The following is a 15,779-nucleotide window of genomic DNA, read 5'->3' on the forward strand; positions in this document are numbered from 1 at the left end:
ACGATTCACGGTGGGCACCGAGACTTACCAAACTTTCTTCGAGGTTGACACCCATCAGTGTATAATGCCTGGATTCCCCATGTGTGTCTTGCACAAAACCCTCTGTTACTTGTACAAATGCATGATTGCTTCTTTTTTCCTTTTTCTGGGAAATTTTTTTGTCACTGTTCACTAATTCACTTCTTCTGTCTTCAACCGGAAATGCCTTCAAAACTATCGCTTTCACATTCAATGCTACGGTTCCATTTCGAGATAGGTGGCATAGACACGTTGCTGTTTTCGCTGGCACCGTTCAAAGTCAACATAACAAAACCCACTGTTTATCCTCTATCACTGCTTATCTAACAAACATATCTTCAAACAAATCATGCATATTTTCATTCTCAATGCCTCCCATTCCTCACACTGATCAGATCAAACTGCAATTCTAAAGGAAATGGTAATTTTTACAGTCATAAATCGAAGATAAATATGTTCATTTTACAGTGATATGTATAAAGATTGAAAAAAAAAAAGGTGAGTTTGATTCAGTAAGAGAGAATTAAATGTTACTGGTAAGAGAAGGGCAATGATACGTGTTGATGTAGGAAACGCGTGGTTCTGACGCAGAAAAGGACCTTTTTGGAATGACATCTTCTGACCTGTGAAACTAGCTCTCTCTCATCACGTTCTGATATATCGCTGCAATAAATTGCAAAAGTAGGCTTTTTTCTGGTTGGATGATGATGCAGTGCAGAGGTCATGGACATGGACCCTCTCTGTTGTTGTTGTTGTATGTAGATGGACCACGAAGGTGTCAAATCCGAACCCCTAATAAACCATACAATAAAAATTCTTGCCCCCTCTTCTTTTTCCAGCAAATTCTCTTTTGGTGAAGATCAAGTGCAATTCTTTTTAGTCTTTAATACCTGTCTTTGATTAAATTAAATGAACAACACTCTTGCTTCTACTGCTCTACTCTCTTTATTGCCTTTGACTTTTGCCAATTTCCTATGCTCTTCCCCTTTTTCTCATTTCCCCCTCTCCATCAAAAATATAATAATTACTTCGCAAAATCTCTTAATTATTTACACCAAAACCTATACCTTTTACTGAAATCATATCATATATTCTTAATATAGGACTACAAAGTAAACGAAAAAAGATTGTGAAGTGTGTTTATATTAAAATTTTCCCAAAACTTGGGGGGAAAAAGTATCTCATGTATATGTACCTTTTGCTCCAAGGATGGTACTAGGTTTTGAATTTCTGCAATAATTAGCCAAATCAATGCTTAATTATGTAGAGCCATAGATAGAGAAGTACCTGTGGCTAAGCGAGGGCAGTGAAGTAATTTAGCGTGGGAAAGAAGATGGTCACAGAGACAATTTGAGACGAATGAAACGATCACGTTGTGTGAACGGGGATTGGTTTGAAAAAATCTGTAGGAAAGTGCTTCCTGTTTCTATAAATAATCCCTGCCCAATGCTAATTACCAACACTCCCACCATAGCATACTGTTCCAAACCCCACCGCAACCCATTGTCTATATTAATTATCATCTTCGTCTTCCTCTTCTCCCACTTCTCTCTTCTCCTCATAAACTTCCCTTTAGAACTTGCAGACACTGTTTTTTCTTTCCTTTTACAGTTTGGAAGAGGGACCAGTTTTTTTCCAGTGACCTTCTTCGTATACATTGTCCTTCTTTTTTGTTACATCTGTTGCAGAACCCTCCTCTTTTGGCTTGCCAGTCTTCCGGTAAAACGACGCTGGAGATTAAGGTTTTGCCAAAACCATGGACGGAATGCAAGAAAGAAACTCACAGCTTGGAACTGATATTGGTTCCTCCTTATCAAAGCTCATATTAACCAGTGGCTCAAACACCCTCGACTCAATCTTCTCAGATTGTCCCCCAACAAACGCCACCAGTAGCAACTCCGTGTTGGATTATTTAGAACCCTTTGGATCTTCCGGGTTTGAGCCTTTGGGCTCTTCCGTTTACCTTCGCCAGAGGGACATCCTCCAAAAGTTCTACCAAGAAAGCCGAGGGAACGGGAACGGGAACGGCAACGGCAACGGTTCTCTTCTTCCCACTTCCTTCGCAAACCCGTCTATAAATTCTCTTTACACTGCTTCGTTGACTTCTTCTTTGACCAACCCTTCCAAGAAAAAGCTCTACAGGGGAGTGAGACAGAGACACTGGGGCAAATGGGTCGCCGAAATTAGACTTCCCCAGAACAGGATGAGAGTGTGGTTGGGCACCTACGACACCGCCGAAGCAGCCGCCTACGCCTACGACCGTGCCGCGTATAAGCTACGTGGAGAGTACGCGCGTTTGAATTTCCCCAATTTGAAGGACCCGACCAAGCTGGGGTTCGGAGATTCCGCCAGATTGAACGCCTTGAAGAGCTCCGTCGACGCCAAAATCCAGGCCATATGCCAGAAGGTGAAAAGGGAGAGAGCCAAAAAGATCGCCGCCAAGAAGCTCAGTTCTGCCACCGCTCACGCCAACCGCAAGGAGAGCGAGAAGATAAATTCCTCCGCTTCCTCCTCGTCGTCGTCGCTGCCCCTGTCACCGCCGTCGATTTTTTGCGATAATTGGGCGAACGAGTTGTTTTCGCCGACCGTTTCGGAGGATGGGATTTGGAAGGGGGAGAACTCGCCGACCTCGGTTTCGACGGAGTGTCCAATGATGGTAACAGACGAGACGGAGTTCGAAGGTTGTTCTCTGGCGAGGTTACCTTCTTTCGATCCCGAGTTGATTTGGGAAGTTCTGGCCGTTTGATAGAATGTTTGTTAGATGATGTGTATAATATGAAAACGAAAATATCAGTGTTGTGTGGTTTTGTTATGGTTTTTGTCTGGTGAGAGAGCGGTTTCTTAGCATTTTGAGTGGAATTGCTATGGCTGCCGTTAGGGCCTTGGTTTTTTGCTCAAAGGCTCGCTTCAGGAGTTTTCCTTTTGCATTATAAATTTTCCTATCACTGCAATGCTACTCTGTTCTCTTCTCTTCTCTCCTTCATCCTCCATCATTCATACTCTATAATTTCATCTTTCAGTTCTGATTACTGTTAAACTTGTATCATGATAACATATTCTACTAATTTCATAACATTAATTTCTTACAGCTTCGTCGTTCATATAAATAAGAATTACTTGTAATTCTAAGGATGGGTGAGTCATATATGAAGAAAAGATTAACGATATATAAAAAAGAATATTCATATATTCAATAATTTCTTAAAATTTTAAGTTGAATATGATATTAAATTTCTATCTAAATTTGGTTTAAGTCTTATTCTCACTGTCGAACAAAAATATGCATTATTTTATAGACGAATAATATATAAATAAAAAATATGATATTTTAAGATTTAATTAATTCAATTTTTACTAATTATTAAAGTTCTATCTAATTTTTTACTATTGGAGTAACGAAATTAGATTATTATACAGTAATGGGTTACTACTTTCTTTACAAAAATAAGTTATAAATTCTATTAATAACTTTAGTATTAAAGTGGAATTTTGCTGGAGTTTTTAAATTTGACATGATATTATATATTTCACAAAATCAAGTCGCTTAAAATCTTTAGCAGCCGATATGATATAATAAAATTCTTCTTATTTCTCTACAATCATACAATCTTTCGTGCCTGTTTGAAATAGTCATATAGAACACTTTCTTAGAACACAATAACTAAAGAAGGTTTAGCACCATATTTTTCACACACTTTTTTTTTTCTCTTAGTTGAAAATTTGTACCAATCACAAAAATTGCGTGGATATTATGTATTATTTAATGCATCTCAATAAATGTTAATCCTTGACATGACTTTAAATTATTGGAGTTTAAGTCTAAGTTAAAATTAATTATTTTTTTGTTAATTATATATTCTAATTTATTGATATATAACATACGTGAATACCCCCAAGAGTAAGAAAAAAAAAGTCTGTTTTTACTGGTATTATGCTAGAAATAATTTTTGGAAAGTATCTTATAGATAAAATAGTTCACAGGAACTTTAGTTTTAAATAAAAAAATATTTAATTTTGCATTGTTTAAATCAATGAGGAAAGGAAGACAGGCATATGATAGGATCCTTTGTTGTAACGAAATGTTTGTAGTCGACCACCGTGTTTTTCGCACTTAGGTTGGGGAGATTGTGGAACATGTCTTGGATGTGGAACATGCTTTGGAAGAAGGAATTTTATAATGCATGTCTTGAATCATATGACTATACCATATGATAAAACTAATAATCTTTATATTTTATTTATTTATTTATTCATATTTAGTCACACCAAATGCAATCCTAACATTTTCTTTTCTGATGCAATCACAGCTACAGAATTGAATATGCCAGGAACAGACAGCAATGTTTGCAACGTACAATTACGCGACCAAAGACTAAGGTCTTGATTTTTTTTTTATTTTTTATTTTTCATTATATCACAATTTAAGTTCAAATATATTTGGGTCTTTTTAATTGTCAACTGAATGAACCTTTAGGCCTTGTTCTCATATTTGGGCCATAAGTGGAACTTTTGTATTAACGGGTTCAATAGAATGAGCATTGACTGCCCCATTACTTACAAGCAATTCCTTACACCACCTCATCGATTTTTAAAAACTGATAATTTTATCCTTCTAAATAACTTCCGGATTATTAATTTTAGAATAGGCTAACTTTTATTTTATCAATTTAATGTTTTAAATATCAAGTGATGGATACTGTGTTTGCTATTTAAAACTATATAATCCATAACTAGAAAACAACTAAATAGTTTTATTATGTTAAGTTTTAAGTAAAATTGGTGGTGTAATGATTTATTTTATAGACAGATAATAAAATTCGTGAAATACATATATGAATAAAATAGGCATGATTAATTAGGCTTTAGAAAAGAAAAGAAAAAGTAAAAAGTGAAGAGATAGATACATACGTAAATAAATACATGACTAGGTAACGTACGCGTATATGGTCTAGAAGTATACGTAGGTGTTAAGAATATACGATGAATAAAAACTAGAAGCGATTCAAGAACTTGCGGATTCTTCTGACCAACCCAGTGTGAGAGTCGTTCATGCGTTGGTCAAGGGGAGTAAACCTCCTCTCCATGCCACGTTGGCGAAACAAGGCGGGTTCAACTACTCCAAATCTGGTCCAGCCGCGTGCCACGTGTCTGACACCGGCACGTGGCAGTGGGTTCTGGGAGCGTTGACGCGGCTTCCGCGAGTCGACCGGCGAGGACTGCGGCAACGGATTTCTGGGATTACGAGGGTCAAAATTGAAAACTGTGAAGGGAAGAGGTTTAGGTTTTTGCATTGGGTTGGGATTGATCAGGGGTTGAGGTTTGGGGTTCGAGATTTTGGGCTGCCATTGATTTTGATGAGATTTGGGAGTGTTGGAAAGTGAATTAGAATTGGTGCGGTGAAAGTGAATGTGGAAGGGAACACGAGCGTCTGAGAAGATGAAGAAGAAGGAAGAAAGAAGGCAGAAGATAATGGCGAAGGCTGTACTCATGGCGATTCTTCAAACAAAACTTGAACATTCAGTCTCAGCAATTCGTGATATAGAAACAGACAACGGATGAACGGACTGTCAGGGAAGCCAACCACGTGACTGGCACTTATCAACTTCTATTCCTAATTTATTCACTACTTCACAATTTTACCACCTTTTTATTATTATTATTATTATTATTATTCATGTTTTTTAAATAATTTAGGGTTCTATAATTATATATATACATTCTTAAGGCTTTCTTGCTCATTCTTCGAAGGTTTCTAAGAATCCCTTTTTTACGTTAATACATAAAACAGAAACTATAGAAAAAGATTTTGGAAAACGTTGACTTTGTTTGAGTGGGGTCTCGAGATCTTGGTACTTCAAATTTAGTGGCAAGATTCGAAGACAAAACGCTCCATGCTTTCTTCAGATTTCCATCATGATGTGGTGAGATCACGCATTGGAAGAAAAAGTCATTAAGCCTTTCTTCCTCCTAAATATCTTACTAATTACGGTTTTCACGTGCTTTCCAACATCTTTTCAATCAATTAACTAATAAAATAAGTTGCCCTTTACAAACCTTCAAGGATAATAATAACAAACAAACAATAAAATAACCTTAACTCGACAAATCAAATCATCTCAATCTTACTTATTAAAATAAATGCAACTGATTGTATTCATTGAAATGTCGTAGAAAAATTAAAAATTTAACCAAATGATTGTATTAATCATATTGTCAAAAGTAATTTAAATAAATTATTAATATTTTGTTGCGCAAAATAACTGACTACATTGGATAGAATCGAAAGCCTCATTCGAATAATGTCGAGGGGCGTGATTATGTGAGTAGGGTTATTTTCTAAAGATATGTATTGTACTGAACGACTTCCTTAATCAATACGGTGAATATTTTATTGTACCTTATTTTTTAATCGACAATAATGATTGTTGTTTCACGTATAAGACAATCGCATTGACGAAGCTAGCCTTCTCGAAGACGGAGCTGACCTTTAGAAAGCATATATATATATATAAAATATTAATTTAATTAAAAGAAAAACAAGTTGAATATATAGGTTTGTAATGGAAATATATGAATGATTTATGAAATAGATAAAGTCAAGGTACTACTTTTGTTTTTTAATTTTCTTAAAATCAGATTAAATAACCTGATATAAACTTGTTTAGACTAGAAGCCCAAGTAGTCAAAATTAAAATTTATATCACATTCTTTATTATAATTCAACCTACTTTAGGGACACGACAGTTCCTTAAAGAATGTACACTACCATCTGTAACTGTAATGCTAACAACGATCCTGTTAGCTAACTACCCATGCAAATGCAAATTCAGATTCAATTTCAACTTAACAGTTGTTTGCCAAGACGCTCAGAAGAGCCACGCTCCTCCATACATTTCTCTCTTTATCACTTTCACCAGTAATTATATTTTTCCCAAAATCATTTTATTTACTTTTAGCCAAAATTATTAAAATATTTATTTTTCACGTTGTAAAACATTTTAGAAATTTATCGAATTATATGCAAAAATTTTGTTTCAATATGATCATGATTTTGTAAACTACAAATATTAAAAATATTATATCGATTAAATATAAGATGAATTTATAATATATAAATAGTGCGATATTATTTTACAAATTCATTTTTTTAAGTTAAATTAAAGGATAATGATACTTAAATAATATTTTTTTGACAACATTTGAACATCATCTACATGTCATTCTGCGATTGGTCCATGGTGGTGTTTATTATTATTGTTTCGGGTGTAAAGTGGTGCCGAGTGTTGAAGACTGGAAGGACGAATCCTGGACGCTTTACCTGTGTAGAAGGCCGAACGGTCTGACGAAGGAAAGGTGGTCACCTGTTGAAGGCCGAACGGTGTGCTGTTATTTCCTCGTACTCCAAGTTCTTGGTTATCCCTTTTGTTCTCCGAACCGAGAGGGAGGGTACCCGTCAAAGGCACTTCGACGTCAAATAAGTAAATGACCGAACGATGATATCAGGAGATGAAAGTAATGCATAATTGCAGCGAGTGCAATCTGGTTTGAAGACATACCTAGAACCTTTATTTATACTGGTTGTAATGGGCTTTTACCTTTCGTGGGTTAATAATGGCCCATTCACACCTTAATCTTCATTAAGCACTTAATGGGTCATTACCAGTTGGCGTGGCATAGGTGGATGGCTATGGAAGGACGTCCTAGGAGGTTGGCCTGGGAGGATAGCCTAGGAGGACCGCACGGACAGCCATGTTGGAGGACCGCACGACCATGTGGAAGGACCGTACGGTCACGTGGAAGAGAAATGTGCAGCCTAGGACTGTACGGTACAATTATTATTATTGATTGTAGAGTAATTTTGGACCAATCACAGAATGACATGTAGATAATGTTCAAATATTGTCAAAAAAATATTCTCTAAGTATCATTATCCCAAATTAAATTTAAAATGAACCTTTTAATAATGCAGATGTTTTGTTGGTACAAAATTGGATGAAGCATGTTGTTGTTTGATTGATGGAGTGAAAGATAAAAGGTTGGTACGTAAGCACTTTCCACGTTGAAGCTTCGTTTGATGATTTGATTTGAATTGAACATTCCACCTTAAAAAGTTAGTGCAGTTTTGTTCCACACCAAAATAATTGGTCAAACCATACCACACTGCTCCCACGGTTGGGTCGCTCTTTCCTATAACAAAATGCCTTTTAATCTTTTTCTTATGTTTTCTTTCCTCTTTCCCAACAATATTTCCAACATCAAATCCAATACCTTTTATCAAAGAAACAAAAGTAAAAACCTTTTTCTAATAAATTTATATTTGCAATATATTTATGGCAATTTTTATCCTAGGATACATGATTCTGTTCAATTCACTGTTATATGGGAAAAGTGTTTTCTCTAAATATCAATGTAGTTATGTTATTCAGTAATGTTTTTGTAATCTCATTATTTTCTTACTTATTTTAGAATGGCTCTTTCTCATAGTATTTCATAATTATTCCATTAAAATACCTTACATTAGAACATTTGAAAAGTGGAGGAGGACAATTAGTTCAGCAAACTTGAGTCCTAAAATCATAACTGGCCAGAAATTCAACGATTTAAAATCTATATTATGGATACTCTGAACTGAGGTGATGATGACAATTTTTTTTTTTCATTTGTTAGTTGTAGTTGAAAGTGGGAGAGAGAAATCAAAGAAGGGAAAATAGAAAAAAAAAAAAAGACTAGTTTGGAAAATTAAAATGAGAAGAAAGTGTAAAAAAAGTGATTTTATATGATTGAAACTTTTTATATTTAGAAGCCTTTTTTTTTCTTATGCCTAAACGTTATATATATTTTTCATTGTTTTAAAGACATAACGACTAAACTATAACTTATTAGATTTAATATAATGTTTATGGTCATAACAGAATTAATTATTGTTATTTTTGTTTTAATTTTATTTACAACACTAAAAAAAATGTGTTTGTTAAAGAAATATATTAAATATGTGTTTATTTGATTTTTAGAATATTGAATGTTTTTAATCGATGGGTTTCTTACTGTTAATATAATATATCTTGCACAGTTTGAATTGTTCTGTGCTCATAAGTTATGATAAATATTAGAATTTAAGATTCGTATAAATTATTTATTTATTTATTGTGAAGTGACCTCAATGATGTGATATATTGAGTAACAAAAGCTTGGTCTAAGCATGCGTTTCTAGAATCTATGAACACAAGAAAGGACCAACAACATAACATTATTTTTATCAGATTCCATATTAAATCAAGTTTCTAGAATCAGTTAATCAACCATTAAGCCTAATTGGATGCGTCTCTTTCTATACCACGTCACCGACAATGACTCACTTTTTTATAATAATACAGTTCTTCAATTTGAAATTTCAAATATACATTCTTCTATTACAGTTTTTTTTTTATATAAATAATTTGACTTTTTTAAAATTATACTCTAATATTGCAAGAGCTAACAAAAAGTGGTGTTTTAATCTAATGGAATGTAAAATACAATATCGAATCGCTTAAATGTGCATGTGCTATGGTATGTGAGTACTAAAGAGCATCATCATATACTTTTATTTTTAATCAATTACTTAGCTTGTAATTTCTATAGGTACAATTTTTTATGAATTTCATAAAAATAGATATATTAAATTACATTTCTACTTTCAAAAAATTACACATTACCAGAATGAAAAGCAATTCTAAAAAACTACATGATATAATTGTTATCAAAATAACTTGTTCTTCCCATTGGTTATAATTTGTATATATAATTGTTTTCTTTTTATAGTTTACTTTTTAATCGTTTTATATTAAAAAAGGATGATAATACTTTGATAACATTCTTCTGACAATATTTTAACATTATTTATGTATCGTGATTGGTTTAATATTATTTCACAATTAATATTAATCATAAATATTAACATGGACTAATCACAAAATGACACGTAAATGATGTTAAAATATTGTTAAAAAATATTATCAAAATATTATTATCCTTTATAAAGTTGCTTCTGGAAACAATATTAAAAGATTATATTTTTACGTAGGTAGCTAAAAATTATGTCAACAAAACACATGAGCAAGATAAATTAAGCTGACTTATTTTGCAAGAGGTACATAATTAATTGTTTATTTAGAGTGATTTATTTTTCATATAATTTTTAGGATATGGGTACAAAATACATATTTAATCAGATACCTGTCAAATGAATAAAAATAAATCTTCTTCAAAATACAGATGTTCGTTTTTCATAATTTTTAATTTGTAATTTATATATTTCAAAATACTTATCAATAAATAAGTTTATGTAATTCACTATGAAAATTATATTACAAAAAGAACAATGACATGTTAATGGAAATTTTTTAACAATATTTAGACATAAAATAGGTTATTTTTTGTATTGGATTTAGAACACATGTTAACATAATGACAACCAATTAACGAATTAATGAAAAAAAAAACATGTATGTTATGTTAAAATATTATAAAAAAATTGCTAAATTATTTTTTTGTTACAAAAATTGTATTCAAGGTGTTTGGTAAACAAAATGGTTTGAATTTCTTTAAAATGACCCATTGTACAATTCATTCAAATATAACTTCTATATATATATATATATATATATATATATAAGTATTATGAAGGAAAGTTTTTGCATTATAAAAGAATGCAAGCACCATGAACAAAAAATGAAAACCATAACCACTTTAACCTTATAGTCAATACATCAATAGACATTTACAGAAGAAATGAAACAATTGAAATGGAAGAAGGGACAAAATAAATATAATATTCATTAAAAAGAAGAAGATTTTAAATGTTACACAATCTAATAAAACTAATTTATAAAATAAAGTTTACATTTATCTATATATATTATTTCTAATTAAAATATACAAAAACACCATATCATAACCGTTTTATTGTTATGGACAAGAGTTGTCCATATTTAAAAAACAATTTAATTATGAAAATCATAATTTGGATTATTCATGGTTCAATAATGTTATTCTCCAATTTATTGATCACAAAAAATACAGATATCTACTAGTCAAACTCATCATTTTATAAAGTGAGATGGATGGTTTTGTACCAGCCGTTCCCAGCATGTGATGTATCCACCAAGCGGTCATTTTTTTACCCTTTTCAACCTCTGTCATCAAAATTACTAAACAAAAAACATCAACAAATTATCCAATCTCCTCCTACAAACATTGGACACGAACCTTAGAAAGTTCGTTCGTTGTCAGTGAAATTCTTTGCAGTCTTTTTTCCCTTTATCGAGGTAAATCAATCATAGCGTCTCTAGTCTTGTACGGCCATGCCAAATGTTAGATATGTTTTCACACATAAAATAACTAAATTAATATTTTCAATCGGAAGAAAAAGAAATTTAAAGTCACCCAATATTTTGTTCTGCTTTATGTTCACACGTGCAAAGTGTTGTGAGGAATCTGTATATTTTTACTTTACGTGAATCTGACACCTTCCGTTGAAAATCTGAAAAAACGGACTGTCTACTGATACAGGAAATCGTGAAATATTAAACAATATTTTCTATCTAACTGTAATATAAAAAGGAAAATGATATTTTAATACTATTTTTTGACACCATTTTGACACTGTACATGTGTCAAAATGTGATTGGATGATTTCAAATTAAAAAAGTTGAGGCAAGGGTATATTTAGAAGAGAAAAACTAAAGTTTATTTTTTTAATTTAAAATCGTCCAACCATATTTTGACACGTGTGCAGTGTCAAAATAGTGTTAAAAAATGGTGTTAAAATATCATTTTCCATATAAAAATACACTCTGTTTATATCCTCTAGAAGGTTATATAAATTAACATTAGTTTGACTGACCCACAACCAGAGACAGAGCTAATTAATGAATATAATAAAATATTACTCATTTATATTTGTACTGATATACTAATACATTTTATAACATTACCTTTTTATCTCCCAACTCCAATATTGCCTCATTAGTTTATTTTATATATTTTTCATGAAAATATTTTTATAATTATTATATAGAAGCAGCGTACAATTACATCGTATATAAGTTCTCTCATATTCGAGCAGTTTAAGAACAAAATTATTCAATTCCTCTAAGCATTATAGTCTCTGCGTTCTTCCCTTTCTCCCTCCGTGTTCGTGTTCGTGTTCGTGTTCGCATCAGCAGTAACAACAAGGTGAGAAGGCGAAGATGTCCACGACTGCAACTACGACATCAGAAGGTTCTTTTCTTCATCAATTGAATAATAAGTTTTTGCGTTTTGTTCGGAAATTCTGATAAAGGTTAATTAATACTATGCAGAAGTGAGCAGCAACGAGTGGGAAGTGATACACATGAGCGAGCAAGAAGAGGATCTGATTCATAGGATGTACAACCTGGTCGGAGACAAGTAAGCTTCCATGTTTTATGTTATAGTGCATTTTTCTTTCTTAAACAATCAGAAAACTCCATTGCACCTTAACCAGGATTTCGGTTTCTGTTAATTCTGTGCAAGTGCATCTGAAGTTTCCAGAACTTTGTAGTTTAACCAGCTAGATAGGATTTTAACCGTAGATGATTATATAAGTTGACTTAAAGGTCAGAGGAATGAATGGTTATAAAAATAGAATGTTCATCCATTAAGTTTGGCCATTCATGGCTCACATTGACTATTTGGTAGTAATGAGTTATTTGGCTAAAGGCATCATCATTGCTTACACACCAATAATTAATTACAAAACAGATTATAACTCTTCTCTTAAACGTTTGGTTTGGTTCGTAAAATGGGAGAAGGTAGATAATCGTGATTTAAAAAATCAAAAATAATAGTATGAAATATGTATATATTAAAATATCATTTTTTTTTACTTTTATTTTTTTGGTTAAAGGAGATACAACAGAGATTATATTGGTGTTTTCATTTTTTGTTTTTACTTTTTATCAAATTAGTTTGACTGTACACTTTTTAAAATATTTTCTTTTTGTCTCTTTACTTGTTTGTAGTCTATCATATAATTAAATTTTCAATTTTATTTTTCGACTATTTATTTCTTTTGTGATATAATCTTTTTAACTTCTTTTCTATGAACAAAAATAAAATAAAAAGTTCAGACGTAAATTATTCAATACAGTACGGACTGGTGGATGTTTGTTTCGCACTTTGACGATGAAAGTAACGTGTCTGTATGTACAGTTGAAGAAAGAAATATTAGTTTTAAGAAACAATGATAATTATTATATTGTTTTTGATATTTTTTATCTTCATTTTCTTTATTTCCTTAATCAGAGAAGTTTAATTTTTATTTTATCAGTTCGTCCCTGTATAATTCTTTATCTCTACCCCTCAAGATGTTAATAATGAAAGTGGAAAGAAAGAAAAATTAACATAAAAATGAGACGATTTTTAAATTTCGTGGTAAGGAAAAGCAGAGAAAAGAGATATTTTTTTTTTTATATTGTAAGTAGAATAACAAATATCATGAATAAATAAATATTAGATAATTAAGTTATTTTACATTTTATATTTATGATTCTGTGTTTTCTTAAATAAAATAAAACACTTTTAAGCACGATACCCACCATATTGTTTCCCCTTCTTCCTTGTCCTATATATATATATATATTTGGAATCCTTTGTTGAAAGTTTACTTTAGAAACAAGTCATATTTGTTAATATCGTTTTATTATTTCAAAATCACTTTTAAAAATAGATATATACAGTTAATTGAGTACTTAAATTTTCGTTTGCCTTCTGAGCTTTGCCTCTTGAAATTAGGTATTATTTATTCTTTGTTTGCTTATTTTTTTAACTTTTTAGTTTTTGTTATTTGTTATATCCTATAGTGTTTTTTTTTGTCTTATTTCTTTAAGTTTGTTTATCTTCCATGTTGTCTATTTGTACCTTTTTATCCTATTGAAAATACTGCAAAAAAAACTAGTGAATTTCATAAATATTGAAAAAAAAAATCTGGGTACAGTCACCATTTTTCCACTCCAAATTACATAATAAAAAGAAAAGAGGATTTATTGATTGTTTTTTTTTTAATATCATATTCATTCGTGATCTCAAGTGTGATAAAAAAATAAAAATAAAAACCAGCAGTATCATCCTAATATTAAAAGTAATTAAATAATCTCTTTAAATTTAGACAATCATTTAGATAATCTCTTTGAAATATAATAAACAAATATAAAAAAAATTCAAATTATGCATTGTGAAAAAATGAAAGATGTTTAGATATGTTTTCTATCCTCCTTCTTAACTTAATACACTTATACTTCCTGTTTGAATGTCACATTAATTTTTCTTTTCTTTTTTTCCCCTTTTATTCTACTCAGAATACCTATCATTTAATTTTATATTACAATTTATCATAAATATAAATTCTATCGAATAAATCATGGACAAAATCTTATCCTCTTGTAGGTTCTTTATCCACACATTTTCCGGTTGAACACGAGCCTTTTAAAATGCATAATCTTTGCACTTTTTTTTTTTTTATTAATTTTATAATAAAGAATTTCAATGGGTAATAGTGATGGGCCATTATAAATGTCAAACAATTTATTTGAAGATTATTTGATTATCTGATTTAATATTTATAATTTGCATACTTTTTCTTTTAAGTAAAAATATTGAAAATACATTAACGTTAATTTGAATTGGCAATTGAATAGGTGGAATTTGATAGCGGGTCGCATTCCGGGTCGTAAAGCAGAAGAGATAGAGAGATTCTGGATTATGAGACACACTCACACTTTCTCTGTTACAAAAAATCAAAGTAAAGCCAAAGATTCTTGATATCTTTTTGGGCATAATTCTCATAAATATATAAATTTCAGTTAAATATGTTTTACACGTCTATAGATTTCAGATAATATTTTCTGTATTTTTAGACTTTTATTTATTTTTTGTTATCAATATCAGTTTCTAAGGGTTACAATATTTTTTGTGTATTTTTTTTATCTCTTTCAAGGACTGATATTGATGATGAAAAACCTAATAAAAGACTAAAAATAGAGTAAAAGTCCAAGAGACTATAAAATAAAATAAAATAAAAATCTGAAGTTTGATAAGATCTTAAAAATATATTTAACTGAATAAATTTTGTTCTGAAATTTTTGTGTCGCCCATTGTATTCCTTCTGCTTGAATCGTAAACTTATGTTAGTGTCATAGAAGCTATGAAAAAGTTTGTATAAAAAAGTGTGTATTAGACTAATTTAATCTGAGTGATTTATAATTTAAACTTGTCATTTTTTTTTTATTTGAATGTCTCCTAATCAGTATTATCCCTAATTTCTCTCTCACGATATCTAAATCCTTTACCATATATAATTTGATTACCAGATTAGAATCGTTAAATAAAGTTTTAATATAAACATTGTACACACTGCCGAATAAGAAAGACTTAACAAGAAGATTATAGTATTTTGTTGTTGTTAAAAAAACATGATATTTCCAAATAGAAATAGAAGAATAAGCACAAAATGACATTCACTTCAGAACACCATTTATGCATTATAAAAAACAATATTAATTTATAAAAATATTTTTTTAAAAAGTAATCTTAATTGTATAATTTTATTCGAAACATTTTTTTATTATATAGATTTTTTTTATTATGGGTAGTTATTTAAATTTAAAAAACTAGTAATTAAAAATAAATAAAGATAGTAAGATCTGGTATACAGGAATAAAAAAGTTAATTACATGATTTTTCTTTATTAATCTCCTTTATTA

General features: G+C 30.8%; 2 protein-coding genes across 2 annotated transcripts; both read left to right on the forward strand.

The window, feature by feature from the left end:
• Positions 1 to 483: 483 nt before the first annotated feature.
• LOC106776958 (ethylene-responsive transcription factor ERF061) lies at positions 484 to 2,917 on the forward strand. Its single transcript, XM_014664442.2, has one exon. It carries the CDS (start codon positions 1,775 to 1,777, stop codon positions 2,762 to 2,764), a length of 990 nt encoding a protein of 329 aa, XP_014519928.1. The 5' UTR covers positions 484 to 1,774; the 3' UTR covers positions 2,765 to 2,917.
• A 9,150-nt stretch (positions 2,918 to 12,067) lies between these two features.
• On the forward strand, positions 12,068 to 14,987 carry LOC106777423 (MYB-like transcription factor ETC3). The gene is made up of 3 exons (XM_014665007.2): positions 12,068 to 12,279; positions 12,360 to 12,447; positions 14,715 to 14,987. The coding sequence occupies exons 1-3, from the start codon at positions 12,249 to 12,251 to the stop codon at positions 14,836 to 14,838; spliced, it is 243 nt and encodes an 80-aa protein (XP_014520493.1). The 5' UTR covers positions 12,068 to 12,248; the 3' UTR covers positions 14,839 to 14,987.
• Positions 14,988 to 15,779: the final 792 nt, after the last annotated feature.

This window comes from Vigna radiata, chromosome 11 (genome assembly GCF_000741045.1).
Source record: "Vigna radiata var. radiata cultivar VC1973A chromosome 11, Vradiata_ver6, whole genome shotgun sequence".
NCBI classification, from domain to species: domain Eukaryota; kingdom Viridiplantae; phylum Streptophyta; class Magnoliopsida; order Fabales; family Fabaceae; genus Vigna; species Vigna radiata.

Excerpts from the sequence above, each read along its gene's own strand:
- LOC106776958 (XM_014664442.2), top strand. The coding sequence starts at position 1,775 with ATGGACGGAATGCAAGAAAGAAACTCACAGCTTGGAACTGATATTGGT.
- LOC106777423 (XM_014665007.2), top strand. The coding sequence starts at position 12,249 with ATGTCCACGACTGCAACTACGACATCAGAAG. Across the intron at positions 12,280-12,359 it reads TGCAACTACGACATCAGAAG|AAGTGAGCAGCAACGAGTGG; the intron begins GTTCTTTTCTTC and ends AATACTATGCAG. Across the intron at positions 12,448-14,714 it reads TACAACCTGGTCGGAGACAA|GTGGAATTTGATAGCGGGTC; the intron begins GTAAGCTTCCAT and ends GCAATTGAATAG.